At 30.8% G+C, this 16632-nt stretch overlaps 2 protein-coding genes across 2 annotated transcripts; both read left to right on the top strand.

Annotated features, from left to right (window-relative positions):
- The first annotated feature begins 553 nt into the window (after positions 1-553).
- Positions 554-1471, top strand: LOC107888146 (uncharacterized). The gene has a single exon (XM_016812283.2). It carries the CDS (start codon positions 704-706, stop codon positions 1235-1237), a length of 534 nt encoding a protein of 177 aa, XP_016667772.1. The 5' UTR covers positions 554-703; the 3' UTR covers positions 1238-1471.
- Positions 1472-11171: 9700 nt separating this feature from the next.
- On the top strand, positions 11172-13264 carry LOC107887052 (H/ACA ribonucleoprotein complex subunit 2-like protein). Its single transcript, XM_016811181.2, has 4 exons — positions 11172-11467; positions 11793-11862; positions 12329-12434; positions 13016-13264. Exons 1-4 carry the CDS (start codon positions 11332-11334, stop codon positions 13175-13177), a joined length of 474 nt encoding a protein of 157 aa, XP_016666670.1. The 5' UTR covers positions 11172-11331; the 3' UTR covers positions 13178-13264.
- The last annotated feature ends 3368 nt before the right edge of the window (positions 13265-16632 follow it).

Below are 16632 nucleotides of genomic sequence, written 5' to 3'. Positions count from 1 at the left end.
ACTTTGTTATTAGTGAATATAACATTCTTAGAAAAATCGTAAATAAATATAAGAATAATTAATGATTATAAAAGTTGTGTTCTCATATCATATTAATGAAAGTTCATAAGTGTTAGAGAACACTCTAAAAATCATTAAAAGTGTCTTTTTATAATTATAATTATAATTATTTTATTTTACAATAAGTTGTGCGAATTTAAAAAAAAATTTATGATCGCGATACCCGCAATGACCATAATAATATCCGTTATGTTCGCAACCGTGATAAACATAATGTGACCGAAAATGTAGCCGCAACTGCAATTTAAATCCCTTAAAACAAATGTTTCATGGGTCCGTCCTAGGCCACACTGCCAAATGAATAATGTGTTCATCATGCAAGAAAGAAAAGTTACTAGTAAAGATTTGGGTGTCAGACATAACTCCAACATACATAGATTTGTGACACATTTTTGAGTTACGTGAGATTACTGCCCTCAGAAGTTTTGATTACCTTAACCCTGAGTTCTCTCCCATGCTCTTTAAAGTTCCAAGTTTCACCGCCCCACTTCCAAAGCAAAAGCTGCAAATTGCAAAGCAAAAGCACACACTAGGAACTTTCCTTTTCCAAGTCTATATATATCAATCAAATGCCAATGCTCTTTTCTTATATCTTATTGCAAGAAGAAAAAATATATATATTCAGCACCTTTCAGTTTAAATCATGAAGAACAAGGCATCTGGTTTCTTGAAACAGGTAGTGTCTTCTGTGTTGGTCAGTTCCATTGCCAAAGCCAAATCCATGGTGGATAAGGGCAAAACTAGTGCTTCCAAAGCCCGCCTTATAATCCTCACTTTGATGAGGAATAAGAAGGCGGTGTTGCTGGGTCCAATCTCCAAAAAGATCCATGGATTCCTCGGGGACAAGGAAAATGACCCCCAAGACGATGAAAGCAAAGCCATTGTTCCATTTCAATACAACGATGATGATGATGCTCAGGTGGCTGATGATGATAAGTACCCTGATTTGACCCACTATCTGTTTGATGAAAAGGAGCTGGAGTTAGAGGCGGAGGCTGAAAGCGGATCGGTGATCGAGATGGTGAAGAAGTCGAAAGAAGAAGGGGAAGATTTCAGTTTGGAAGACGAGATCGATCACGTTGCGGACTTATTCATCACCAGGTTTTATAAACAAATGCGCCTCCAGGAACTCTTGTCCTTCAAGAGAAATCAACAAATGCAGGAGGGAAACCATTAGAGACTTTAGACGTTTTTTTTTTATTATGATTGCTGTAATTTGTTTGTTTTAGTTTGAAGCTTCCATTACAAGTTCAATTCTCTTGCCTGAGAATACCTACTATCTGCATTTGGCTTTTATTGGTACTTTCAGAAATGCATTTAGCCAAATTGTTTTTAACACTCATAGCTAGGTCTATATGTAAAAACGTTTTTATTTTTATATATTTCAATAAAAATATAATTCATTTTGATATACAAATTTTAAATTTTAAATATTTTTTAAGTATTTAATATTAATTATTTATGAAATTTAATTACTATATTTTATATATTAAAATATAACTATTACAAATTTAAATGTTTAATATTATATATTTGAAATAAATTTCTAATTATACACCTAATATAAATTTAAAAAAAAACACATCAAATGGTAAATTAATGGCCAAAAATGTTATTTTGACTCCAAAATTATTTTTCAAATAAAAAAAATTACCCATTATAGCTTTTGTTTTTAGATTCAAAAGCAATTTTTTCTTTCAAATATTTTCCTGTTAGTATTGTTTAAGTTTCAAATGTATCTTTTTTACCTTAAACATGCTTTTGAAAAGCAAAGGAATGATAGTTACTCCCAAAAGACTTTTACTGCTATATTTGTTGGGATAAAATCCAATCCCACAAAATATGGTAGAAGTTCAATTGGTGTTCTTTCGCTCTCGAGAAATAAATTTGGTAATTATAACAAATCCAATGTAAAATATATCAATTATCAAAGTAAATCAACCACTACACTATAAAAAATTCCTTTAAAATAAAACGTAAAATCAAGGGCGTAGCTAAGGGGCTAGCAAGTATCTGGCTCTCCTAAAATGAAGAATTTACACTTTGGTCTCCTTTAAATTTTTAAAATTTTAAATTAATAAAGGTAAAATTACAATTTGGCCCCCTTAAAAATAATAAAATTTTGATTTAATCCTTTAAAAATTATAAAGATATAGACTATTCAAATGATAAAATTATATTTTTACTATAATAAAAATTAAATTTTAATTTTAACCGCTAAAAATTTCTACCTTCACTCTTGAGTAAAACCACAAAACTTAAAAGTCAACTATATAAAAAGTTAACTATTAAATTACAATATAAAGCCACAACTAGAGGTGTGTATGGGGTAGGTTGGTTTCAACTAAAAATTTAGGCCCGTTTGCTAGGTCTGGGTCTGGGCCTGGGCCCAACCCAAAAAATAGCTTAAAATTTTGTCCAAGCCCGACCCAGATAAAAATGTTAAAACCCGGACTCGACCTGGCCTGCCCATATTGATTTTTATATAATTTTAATATATATATATAATACATCAAAAATATTAAAAACATCAGAATAAATATTTCCTAATAAATTGAAAAGAAATTTTAAAAAATATGTTTACTTAAATAATACTAAGATAGATGCAACTTAACAAGCAAATACCTCTAAAATAATAATAAAATTAACAGATGTCTATAAAATAATAACAAAATTAACAATTAAATAAGTTTTATACAATATCCAAACAATAACAACAAAATAGTAGTAACATAATAGTAAAATATGACTAAAATAGGAAGAAAATAATAAGAAAATAATATTAAAAAACAAAATATAATTTTTTTTGTCATTTAGTGAATTTGAGCCGGACCGGGCCAGGCTCAGGCCAAAAATGTCTTACCTGAGGCCCGGCCTGTTTTTTAAACGGGCCTTATTTTTTGTCCAAGCTTATTTTTCGGGCCTATATTTTTTTCCAAACCTTTTCACATTTCAGACGGACTTTCAGACTAGACTAGGTGGCCCGACCCATGAACAGTTCTAGCCAAAACTAAAACATATAATTCTAGCAAAGGTTATCGACTTTAAGCAAACAAAAGTACAAAATGACTTCCTCGTCGTTTGAGTGTAATCTAAATAATATTGAGTCTTTAGTTTTATAAAAGTAGAATGGCTAAGTGGCTTTTCATGGTGAAGACCACAACGTATCATAAATCAAATATTGGCAAAGGGTTCTGAGGATGGTGAAGTCAAGATACATTTGTAAGAGATTTTTAAGGAAATTTTTTATATAGGACATCTTACCCTTAGGGCATGTTTGGTTGGATGTAATGGCTATGCCATTACATGCCTATTACCACCCTATTCTGCAGCCCTACATAAACCAACGTTTGGTTCAATGGAATACCCTATTACGGGGGTATTCCATTCCGAGCTTAAACAGAGATTTTTAGGGATTTCTATTCCCTTCCCACATCACCGTTTAGCTAATCGTTGCTTAAGGAACCTTATTTTGCCCTTACCAAAACTTCACCTCAAAAACACTCTCAATCGACAGCCATTTCACGTACCCTTCGACTCCGGCATTCCTCCCCCTCATCCAAGGTCAGGTAAACATTTTTGCTTCTGCTTCTTTCATATCATCTTCATTTTTGCCTTTTCATTTTTGTTTTATGATTAAACGAGTTTCTTCCTTACTGATACATCGAAAGAAACAATGGCAGAACTTTGTAGAGTATCTCAACGATCTCACTCAAATCGGTAAAAAAATCAGCGTTTCGAAGCCCAAGCATGTCCCTTCATTCTTTTCCATTTCTGGATTATCTGTTGTATGAACATGATGATTCTCATTTGTTGGCTTCCTCTTTTTTTTCTGTATCATAATCTCTATATGGCTTGGCATACATAAATCGATTTTGATTCTGCCATGAGATTAAGTTATTTCAATTATAGATGCATATTTCTGCCGATTTTTGTGCCTTTTTCCCTCTCTTCTATACTGCATGTGAAGTCTACATTTTGATTCTGCCATGAGTCGATTACCCAGTTCTGATAAGAAAGCATAGTATTGGTAGAATATATGCAATTACCTAAAAAAAGATTTTTTTGTTAGTGTTTATAATAATTAATATTATTGAAAGATTCTTAAGCCTCCATAATCCATATAATCTTCTTGTACCGTATGAAACATTGATACAGCTTAGCGCTGCATAATCTTCTTTGTTTTCCAGCGATTACAATCCTCACGCGTTTCCAATGGCAAATTTGCATCTGATTGGAGATGCAAGTAGAGGGGTGTGGTCCTGTTATATTTAATGGTGACAGCTAAAGCCCTTCTAGCTTTGTTTTTTTGTATGATTTAGTTAGTTGGGAACAAGGGAACTGAGAGCAGCTCTAGCATATGCCTAGGGATGGCTTAGCCCTCATGCCTTGTCCGTACATTTTTATCCTTTATTTTATCTTTTCATCAACTAGAAATTCAGTTGTAATTTCATCTAGTAGTGATGTAATTGTTGGTCTACTTTAATTAAATTTCCAAGTAACTATGATAAAATTCAAGAGTTAAGATCATTTTAATGATGGTTCCTTTTCTTTTCGCTTAAGATATGTTCCATAACCAATCTGGTTAAAATATTTTGGTAAGTGTTGCTACAAAAACTTAAAATTTGAACTTATTATTTTATATTTGGAGTGGTAGAATGATCCATATTCAGTTATTATTAAAAAAAATTCTTGTCCATTTCTGGATTGCCTGATTGGTTCCTCTTTCTCTTAACTGGTTGATCGGATTGGCTTTATGCTTACAGTATACACTCATCCTAGTAACATTCACTCTTTGCATCACTTAATTGCTTCATCATAATAGAATATATTAACATTCTTTTTCCTTTTCTGTTAATTCATCATTTTCATAACGATATCAAAGTTAAAGGTTACTCCATCTCATACAAGTTTATTGCTTTTGATTTACTAGCTTTTAGATACCGACATGTGATATATAGGATCTTTTTATGGACTCGAAAAGTTGTCCATCGTCTGTTTTTTTTGAAGATGCTGTCTACACATTGTCCCCTTTAGACACAAATCGCTATTGTGGTAGGCTTGCATGTTAAACAAAATGCTTGACGTAGACAGTCTGCTCAAAATTCTAGTATTTGTGCTTTCGTATGTATCCCAACTCTTAGAAGAGGAGCGCAAGTCCGGATCATGCATTTCAAGCCTGTTCAGTTCACTTTTCTCTTTAGCAGCGTTAGTAACTGTTTAGTTCATAATATAGTAAGTTTACAGCTTGGTTGACAGAAGCGTGATGTAGAAGTTAACCATTGGTATCTGCAATGCAGCCACATGGTTTCTTTAACTGCTCCCGGCGGTCGATGCTCCTCCTAGCATGACTATTTATACTTATATGGTGTTAGCATGTTCTCTTTTTTAGGGGGATTGTCTTTAAGTTGATGGAATTGACTATTTTTGCCTTGAATTTTCTAGGGAAAATCATTAGGGGAAAGTTTGTTCTTTTTAGGGTACATCATTATACGAATTCATATTCATCTTATACGAATTTTCTAGGGAAAATCATTATACGAATTAATTTAACAGAACAACTTAACCTGTTATATTTTTAGGGTCATTAAAAGTGGAAGAAACAACCTTCAAACAAGTGGTGGGCTGAGAGTGAAGTCTGTACAAACTTTGACTGTCTTGATTCTTACACTTACAAAGTTACTTTGAGATTGGTCAATTGTTTTTATTCTTTTTAAAACAAGTAAAAATGAGAGGGAAATGAATGGTAAAAATATTATAAAAGATGTTATATTAATAATCGGATTGTATTTTATTTTTTATTTAAAAAATAAATAAATTAATTTTTGCATGTTAGATTAAATTGTAAATTAATCATTTTATTAAAAATTTTATTATTTTTACGGTTAAAACTGATACATGTATGTCAACATAAGTTTATTTTCTACTAAATCTCATTAAAAAAATTAAACTATTATTTGTTATCATATTAAAAAATTAAATATAATATATTTATATAATTTCTATAATTAAACCTATGAGAAAGGGTAATATATTTGTATTATGGTATTTGAATGGTCCCATGGCTGAAATTATAAGTGAAGAGATAAAAGGCTTTTTTTTAAAGAATAATAAATATTTACAATGCTTGTCAGCTCAATATGAACTGTGAAATAAAACACTTTATAGGAATTGAGGATCTTGAACTGCGAAATAAAACACTCTATATGATTGATGGTATGATGAGAATTTTGTATTCGAACTTTTACTAATATACTTTGTAAAAGCTTCATATTATACTTTCTTGTTGAGATAATCTTTGACTTTGACCTTTCTTACCAATATGTATGGATTATATTTACTTTTCTTACAATTGTACATTTTCAAGGACTACATCCTTTCATGTCTCAATTTTAGGTAAAGAAAATAAAGTTATATATTTTGGTATAATCTCAATTTTAGTCTTCAGCGGTTACATCTTATTAAAAATAAAAATAACCCTCGAAGTTCTTATAGCAAATCAATTATCACAATGTTGAGACTGATACTACTTTGTTAAACCACATTAAATTAAATTGTACCGTTAAGTTGGAATCTAGTTTATGGATGAATACGAATTAATCAACCCTTCAAATAATAGTAATGATTTTAAAAATCAAAGTTTGAAATTATGTAATTTGGATGTAGATGTATTTCAAGATTAGATGTTCATTATTAATTTCTCTTTTAATGTTCAAGATATTATTATTTGCTAAACAAAGAGTTGATTTTGTTGAATGAAATTTGATAAATATGTATTGTTCATTTTTCTTTGACAGTGCGTTATTACTTCCTTTTCTTATTTGGCTTGCTTGATTGCTTCTTCCACTCACAGTTGAGCTTTTTGTACTCACTAAACTACTGTAAGTTCTTTAATCAATTAAATTCTTTGATTTTGTTTTACTTTTATTGAAATTAGTATTGAAGAAATGTGACCTTTTTACTATGATTTGAAGATATGTAACACTTTAATATCTTACAGTAATGGCTCGTTTGCCTTTAATAGTACAAAGTGTGAGGCGTAAAAGAATTGGTCTTGCATTGACAATATGGTTGCAACTGTGTACAGTTGCGAGTTGGTTCTTACTTACATTGGGTGCCATCCATACCCTACATACTTATAGACCAAGGATTAGATCCTATATTTTAGATTTTTATGCAAAACGAGATTATGTGAAAAGACTTGTATATGCTAGTGACGAGACCTGTATTGAACAAGTTAGGATGAATAGAACTACCTTTTTTAAACTATGTGAGATGTTACAAACTTTAGGGGATTGAAGTCGTCAAGGAACATGCTTATTGATGAGCAAGTGGCAATGTTTTTACATATCATTTCTCATCATCTTAAAAATCGAGTTATCAAGCATAACTTTAATAGGTCTGGGGAAACCGTTAGCAGATCATTTCACAATATTTTAAATGTTGTCATACGCTTACAAGATGTGTTATTTAAAAATGCGGAGCCAATTACAGCTAATTCTATAGACCCAAGGTGGAAATGGTTCAAGGTATTGGAGTGAGTTCTATATATAGCTCGTACATAATTTAGTTGAGTTAGATTTAAATATAGTATCCTAACTCGAGGTTTTATACATGTGATGTAGAATTGTTTAGGTGCTTTAGATGGAACCCACATCAAGATTAGGGTTCCAACAGTTGATAAACCTAGATATAGAACGCGAAAAGGTGACATAGCAACAAATATGTTAGGTGTTTGTACACTTGATATGCATTTTGTTTATGCTCTTCCTAGTTGGGAAGGTTCTGTTGCTGATGGAAGGGTTCTTCGAGATGCCATTAGTAGGAGACATGGATTAAAAGTTCCTCATTGTAAAGTGCAAAATTAGAGGACTTTGAATAAATCTTTAAGATCATACTTTTTTGGGAAATTAATCATGACAAATAGTTTTTTTTATAGGTTGTTATTACCTAGTTGATGCTGGATACACAAATTGTGAGGGATTTCTTGCACCTTTTAGAGGACAAAGATATCATTTGAATGAGTGGCGTCAGGGTTACCAGCCAAGTAATCCGGAAGAATTTTTCAATATGAAACATGCTTCAGCGCGTAATGTTATTGAAAGATGCTTTGGGTTATTAAAACTTAGATGGGGAATACTTAGGAGTCCATCATTTTATCTTGTGAGGGTGCACAATAGAATCATTATTGCTTGTTGTTTGCTCCATAATTTTATTCGAACCTATATGAGTCTTGATCCTATTGAAGCGGAGTTGGGAGAAGGATTACCTAGTAATGTGATAGATGATGATCCGAATATCATAAATATTCATCCATCAGATGCATGGGCTACTTGGAGGATGGAACAAGCCAACCAAATGTTCGATGAATGGCAAGCATCTAGAAATTAGTTAGGTTTAGGGTAAAAGTAGTAAACGTTAATTTGTTTATATTATTTCATGAATCTAGTTTATGAAACTTTGGTGGTGTTTGAATTATTTTTTTGTATTGTACTAGACTTGTTGAATTATAAATTATTTTGTATTGATTCATCATGTGTTATAATTTTATAAAGTGTTCACTTTTTTATTCATAATATTGAACTTATGTTTAATTTTTTTTCCTTAAAATAATTATGTCAGGTTTTTCACAAGCAAGTGTTTCTTCCCAAAATTCTCGAGGAACCAAAAGGAAATGGCTTCCAGAAGAAGATGCTGCGTTGGTTGCCTGTATGGTCGACTTGCACAATGTTGGAACCTTTAATGCTGATACGGGATTTAAAGCTGGTTATTTAAATGAGTTGGAAAAAATGTTAGAAAAAGTTTTACCCGATGCCAAGTTGAAGGCTAAACCTAATCTTGAATCGAGGATTAGGACATTGAAAAGGGATTGGTCAATCGTTTATGACATGCTTAGGGAAAAAACAATAGCGGTTTTGGTTGGGATGAGCATAGGCAGCTTGTTGTTGCTGAAGATGCGGTGTGGAACTCATATATAAATGTAAGAATTATTTCAAGTCTTTATTATCTTAATTTGACCAAACTTATATCTAATATGAATTTTTCTTTTTTTCAGAGTCATAAAGAAGCCGCTCAATTCAAACATCGTAGTTTCCCTTATTATGACCAACTTACAGCCATCTACGCAAAAGATCGAGCCACTGGGAAAGATGCTCAAACAACCGCTGATATTATTGAAGAAATAGATGTTGAGGATGTAGCTACTACAAATACTCATGAAGAAAGAAATGATTTCCATAGATGCGAAGCTGATGTTTCTTTGGATGACATGGATCTTTCAGGCACACAACAGCAACCAACTATAAACCAAGATGATTCCACATTTTCAAAGAAGAAGAAAAAGACTTCTGATGCAAGTGATCATATTTCATCTACTTCATTTAATGATGCTGCCACTTTATTAGCAGAAAAGATCGAGACCGTTGGCGTTGAAATCAGTAGGAGTATTGCCTCCGAGGTGCTAATTCAACAAAGGTCAGAAATGACACTTCAAGAAAGTGCTCTAAAATTATATCCAACATTATGTGAAGTAGAAGGTTTAACTGAGGATGAGCACTATCGCGCATTGAGCAAAATTCCAGATCATCCAACGCAAATGCTCATTTTCTTTAGTTTACCTTCTTCTGTGCGATTGGGATGGGTCAGAAAATTTCTTGCTGACCATTAAAAAATCATAGTTGTGTTGATGATATTTTAGTAATTTTTGAGTTTGTAATAGTTGGATGGTATAATGACGTGATAGAATGTCATTACAATGTTGTAACTTTTTGAGGTTGTAAAATTTTATAACATATGGATTATGACATATAAACTAATGAAATCATGTCACTTTTTGTTAATATATGAATATTATGTTTGGATGTGAAATATGATTCTCAAGTTATTTATTACTTCTTATATTTTACTTTTTATTGTAGAATAATCAAATTATTTGTTTCACTTATGATATTTTAGCACATTATGTAGTGCAGTTTAAAAATAATAAAGTAGATTATATATTATTTTTATACTATTATATATTATAATTTTTTAATTCATATAATAATAATTATATTAAGAATTTTATTAAATTATATATTATTTTATTAAATTATATTTAGTAATAATCATGTTAAAATATGATTAAATTATTTATTATTTTTATTAAATTATTTTTAATAATAATCTTATTAAAATTTAATAATAATAACAATAATCATATGATATGCTAAACTCATTTTTTTATATTGGCAATTGTGACCTAAGAGAACAGGTGAAAGGCTAGATTAAAGCAAATATATTAGGCATTGAAATGTTCTTAATAATAATTTTATATTAAAATTATTAATAAATATTATTAATAATTTTATATTAAAATTATTAATAAATATTATTAATAATTATATTAATTATGTTATTAAAATATGTATTATTTTATTAAATTGTATTTAATAATAATTATGTTAAAATATGATTAAATTATTTATTTTTATTTTTATTAAAATATATTTAACAATAATCTTATTAAAATTTAATAACAATAATCATCTACCAACAAAAATTCTGTTAAGGGTACTTTAGTCATTTTAGCCTTTTTTTATGTTATTACAACATCATTCCATTTAACTAAATACAAGAATTCTATTACAGCTCTATTCCATTCTATTCAACCAAATAGTTGAATTACTGATTACAGCTCTATTCCATTACAGCTCTATTCCATTACAACTCTATTCAATTATAACCCTATTCCATTATAGTGAACCAAACGAACGATTAGTGGGTGTGAAGGTTAGGATAATATTGGACATAGATCAAATTGTCTGGAGAATCTAAAAAAAAGAAAACACACCTACATTTACAATTATTTTATGTTATGCTTGGAAGTCATTAATATAAAAAAACATTTTAAAAAGTAATCGGGAATGATAATTTAATAAAAAAAATTCAGTTAAATCTATTTTGAGAGAAAAATATAGTATATATGATGGCAATGTATAAGAATTTAACTACAATATTGGGTGAAAAATAAATTATGTTGTAAAATTTTTAATTAATTATTCTTTTTATACTTTTTAAGTGTTTCTTTAAAAGAAAAAGAAGTTATTAGCCCATTTATAGAGGAGATATGTGGGCTTGTCCAATTACAAAATCCATTGCTGGCTTTAAACCCTTAAATGCTGAAGATGCATAAACCCTAATTTCCGCCATAGCTTTCTTTCACATTCTAATAGTTATAAAGTCTTGTTGTCGTCTTTGTAGTGCTCTGTTTAGAAAGAGAAAGAGATAGAAATGGGAAGTGATAGCGAAGCAGAGAAGACTCAACAGAAGGAAAAGGAAAGGAAGAAGATGTTTGCTATTTCACCCATTGCAAAGCCCCTCGCTGGCAAAAAGCTCTCTAAGAAAACCCTCAAGTTTGTCCGCAAAGGTTTCCTATTTTCATGCATTTAGCTTCTTCTTCTTCTTTTTCTTCTTCTTCTTGCTCTGAAATCGTCCATCAAATAGAATATTCTTGAACTTTGAGGTTTATGGGTTTTGATTTTTATTGATGGTTCAATGTTACCTGTGTTTTTTATTTCTTTCTAGAGAAAATACCCAAAGCTCTAATTGTGGAATTTTTGTGATTGGCATGATGGGTTTTCGATGGTGTATAAATATGTTGGTGAAATTGTTAATTGTTCGAATTGTTAATAAGTTGTCTTTTTTTTTCCCCTTAATTTTCTAAGATAACATATATTTTTCCACTGTTGTAGCCGCTGAGCACAAGTGTTTGAAGAGAGGAGTAAAGGAAGTAGTTAAAAGTATTCGGCGTGGTCATAAGGGGTATTTTCTTTTTTATATATTGCTTCAAATCTACCTCTATGTCTGGCTTTTCATGTCTTCTGTTTGTTAAAATTTTAATCAAATTTGTGCTCTGATATTTGTTTTCATTTGGATAGATATAAAAAAAAAATTTCTTGAACTGAGAAATATGTCACATTGTCAGGGGATTGGAAGTCTAAGGCTACTTCATATATAATATTAAGCATAGTGGAATAGGAACCTCAAATACTTAATGGAGGCCTCATGTTGCCAATTAATGCACTATTGAAGGACTTTTCTAAAAGAAAGAATAATTAAATGAATAACTATTTCATTTCTCTAGGATTACTTGTTTTCTTTAAGATATTGCTGCTGATAGGGCATTCTTTCTTGATTCAACCAAAGATTTGAACTTAGGGGGATGGTTTTAATGTCAAATGTTATCGTGGGAATGTTTAATCATGTACCTTCCAATTGCTGGATGCAGGTTATGTGTTATAGCTGGAAATATATCTCCCATTGATGTCATAACTCATGTTCCAATCCTGTGTGAAGAGGCTGACATTCCCTATGTTTATGTTCCCTCAAAAGAGGTAAGCTTGGACCTCCTCTCTCTTTTATGTGTAATTTGATGCATAATTGAAACGACTGTCCTGCTTGGCCGTTAAAAACCATAGAATCCTAAGTCACCCTTACAAGAGGACTTAAAATTTAACCAATTTTTTTATCGAGTTCTTAGTCAACATGGTTATTGTTATACCCAGAAAATTGAAGGGTTGTGGCACTTGCAACATTTTGGTTAATGATTTACTGTTTTCTAATGAATCTCTGCCCATATATATGTTAGGAATATTTCTATCACAAAATTGTTTTAAATTTGGAAATTTTGTTTAAAGCTAATATGATTGCAAAGCTTTTCGTAATTGGGTTTGGAATGTTGTAATTGTAAGGCTTTCCAGGTAGCTCATTCATTTATGTGACCCTGAATTTCTATGTGCTTGATTAAAAGACTCTTGGTTCTTCGCGTGTGCATTGAGTTGAATCTGAATTCCTACATTCTTTTACCCTAAAAATGTGAAACACAAGATAAGACCCTTTGTGGGGTGGAAGGAGCTATAATGCTTTTCTCTGATGAAACCCTGTTTGATTGATTAGTTTGTTTTTGCCATTTTAGGATCTTGCAACTGCCGGGTCTACCAAGAGACCGACATGCTGTGTTCTGGTGCTAACCAAGCCCACAAAAGGGGAACTAAGTCCCGAGGAACAACAAAAGTTAAAAGCAGATTATAGCCACATTGTAGAGGATGTATCTGAGCTCACATCCTCTATGTTTTAAGTTAACAAAAAAGTTGTCATTATAACATTTGATATTGACATCCTCTTATTTTACTTCCAGGGGGGGAATATGCTTTACTACTTGTTACTATTGTGTATCATGCTGCCATTTACTACTACGTCAAATTGCCTAGAAACTGAACAAATATAATCAAAGACGCAGTTAATTGAAGGATCTTAATCTACCAAACTTCAGAAATGCAAATTTGTAGGACTTTGGGGCCCTTTAAATCATCAAATAAGCATGCTTTTCATTTCCTTTTGTTTTTTTTCTTGAGAGAAACAGATCGTACCTGGATCTCGTAAAGTAAAAAAGTGGCCAAAAAGTTCAGGAATCATTCATTCGAAGTAAATCGCCTGGCGGTATACAATCTAAAACAAATCTGCTTGTATGAATGAAACCCATACGTGCATAAATTAAAAGCTATGCGTTTTCATCTTCATGAGCATGTGCGGTCACCTTCGGAGTTGGATCCTTTAGAAATTGAGAGAACAATGGACCAGAGGCAAGTGTAACTGGGCAAAAGGAGAACTCGATGGGATTATGAGCATGCAGATTATAACAGACATGAGCCAGAGTTGCTGAAACACATTGAAGTATGGCACATACCAATCTAGTTATTTCAGCAAAGCTGCCGAAGCGCCTATAACTATTTGGAGTAGCTGTCGGACAATAAAACCATGGTATCTCCTTATACCACCTCCATCTGGCTTTTTCCTTTCCACTCTTATAAGCTAGCTCGTTTGTGCATCCGAGCAAACCTATGAAACCCATTATCAATGCTGCCAAAGCATATTCCGGCTTATTCTCTGAAGCAAGCTGGTCGAAAACTGCTGATAGTATCTATATAGCAAAGTAGGCAATGGGCAACATTCCATTGATCAGAGAGAGAGAGAGTAGGAACAATCAGTATTCAGTAGTTAATATACTTAAAATCTAAATATCTAAATTACAGACTCTGATAATTATGATGATTGTAATTATCAGTTGAGTGTTAGTCATGCATAATTGCATGTAACAGGAGGAATATTTGGTTTATTATCAAGGCGAGATACAATTAAATCTAAGATTTAATATAGTTGATTAATATAATCATACTTGAAAGGTTAGTTTAACATATATGCAGGGGCAAAGCCAAAAAAATTTTTTAGGGGGGCCAGATGAAATTTTAATTTTTTATAGTTTATATCTTTATAATTTGTTAAGAATTAAATCTAATTTTTATAATTTTAAAGGGGCCAATGTGCAATTTTACCTTTATTAATTTAAAATTTTTAAAAAATTTAAGAACTAAAATAATAATTTTACATTTTAGGGGGACGGGCACATGCCAGCCCCCCTAGCTTCGCCCCTGCATATATGGTTTTCAAATCCTATCATCTACAATCTCTTATCATATTCTTTGACTTCAATAGTGTGGCTTTTTTTTTTACCTAAAAAAGTTTAGTTTTTTTATGATTAAAGCAAAAAACAATTAAACTTAAGATTTAGCGTAATAAATTCGTAGATTTATGCGTCATACTTGAAACGTGATTTTAGAAGATGTTGGATACGAATCCTAGCATCAACAATCTTATCTTATTCTTTTACTACAAAAGTTCAGCCTTCTTTATACTTTAAAAAAAATACTAACAAGTATTGGATGAATTAGTAAGGTACATTGCACTCTTAAGAAAAGCAAATATGTTTGAACCTTAAAGATGACATTCTTAGAAGAGGTCACCATAGGCCCCAAATATGGAGAATAAAATAGACATAAAATAAAAAAATCTTCATATAAGAAATAAAGAAGGAAGAAACAGGTTCATTTGGTTTTAACCTTAGGACTTGAACCTCTTTCATGCCAGTATCTTCAATGTCACCAATTTTATTGGAGTGATTCATTATTTTATTTTTGTTTAAAATTTGGTTAGTGAGCATGAAAAGGTTTATGCATTACATTAACATTCAATTTTTGTAATATCTGGTTTGGTTTTAACCTTTTGATTTGAATAACTTCTTATATCACTATCTTTAATTTCACCAATGTTGATGGAATGTTGATCTGAATTTTGCAACTGCAATGACTAACAAACAAAAACAAAAAAACAATCATGGAGTTAATTGTTGAGAATCATAAATAGGAATATATTATATTATATTTTTAATTTAGAGGATTTTTTTAAATTTGTTAGTGAGCATGAAAAGTTTATGCATTAATTGAACATTCAGTTTGTATGATATTTGGCTTCAACCTTTTGACTTGAATCACTTTTTATATCAGTATCTTCAATGTCACCAATGTTGTTGGAGTGATCATCTGAATTTTGCAACCGCGGCAACTGACAAACAAAAGCCGAAATAAAAACAAAATGGAGTTATTTGTTGAAAACCATATTTAGTAACTCATTATTTTATTTAGATTTTTTTTTCTAAATTATTACGAGAATAAAAAGTTTGCGCATTAATTCAACATTATCTTATATTTATATCCTTTTATGTAAAATATATTTATAAATTATATATGTTCAATAACCTAGCTTTATAAGTAAACTATAAATACCCAATTACAAATAACGCAATTAAGTTGTTTACCCGAACGACTTAAAATTGGTTTGGTTATTTTAATTATTAAGCTCTGATTGAGTCGGATTAGTTTTTTAGATTATGATGATTTAATAAAAAAGAATTGGAATTGATTGAATGTTAGTTTGATTGGTATAAATATTGTTGTCAATGTAGGAGAATGTGGGTTCGAATATGTTAGAAGTGCATTATTATTTTCCTATTTATGGATTGGGTCAAATGGGGTTTGAGCTAGGCCTCAATAAAACTTCAGGTCCATTTTTTATGCTCGGGCCCGGCTCAACTTGAAAAATAAGTCTAAAATTTTGTCCAATCTCGACCCGGATAAAAATGCTAAAACCCAAGCCAGGCTTAGCCGGGCCGTATTAATTTTTTATATTTTTATATTTATATAAAAATAAATTTAAAAATATAATATATCAAATATACAAAAAACATTAAAATAAATGTTTCCGAACAAATTGTAAATAAATTTTAAAAAATATTTATACTTGAATAACATTACAATAGAGTAAATTAGAAAGCAAGTACTTTTAAAATAGTAGCAAAATTGACAATAAAACAACAGTTATACAATATCCAAATAATAACAATAAAATAGTAGGAATATAATAGCAAGATGATAGCAGAACAACAACAAAACAATGATTTTTTTTTTTTGCAAATTCGGGTAAGGCCTGGTTCAAAAAAAGCTTACCTGATACATGCCTCATTTTTTTGCTCAAACCCATTTTTAGGACCAATATTTTTTCTCAAACCCTCCCACTTTTCGAATGGGCCTTTGGGCCGTGCTAATTGGAAGGAACTATGGGTAATTCTAGGTATTGTGTCAAAAAGAATAAATATGATCGAATCTATAATAAAATTATTTTTAAAAAAATCAGACAAAT

The sequence above is a fragment of the Gossypium hirsutum genome, chromosome A03, assembly GCF_007990345.1.
Source record: "Gossypium hirsutum isolate 1008001.06 chromosome A03, Gossypium_hirsutum_v2.1, whole genome shotgun sequence".
Classification (NCBI taxonomy): Eukaryota; Viridiplantae; Streptophyta; class Magnoliopsida; order Malvales; family Malvaceae; genus Gossypium; species Gossypium hirsutum.
This window is presented reverse-complemented; position numbering and strand designations above follow the sequence as displayed.

Coding starts and splice junctions, on each gene's coding strand:
- LOC107888146 (XM_016812283.2), top strand. CDS start 704: ATGAAGAACAAGGCATCTGGTTTCTTGAAACAGGTAGTGTCTTCTGTG.
- LOC107887052 (XM_016811181.2), top strand. CDS start 11,332: ATGGGAAGTGATAGCGAAGCAGAGAAGACTCAACAGAAGGAAAAGGAA. Junction 11,863..12,328: donor ATTCGGCGTGGTCATAAGGG/GTATTTTCTTTT, acceptor TGCTGGATGCAG/GTTATGTGTTATAGCTGGAA. Junction 12,435..13,015: donor TTTATGTTCCCTCAAAAGAG/GTAAGCTTGGAC, acceptor TTGCCATTTTAG/GATCTTGCAACTGCCGGGTC.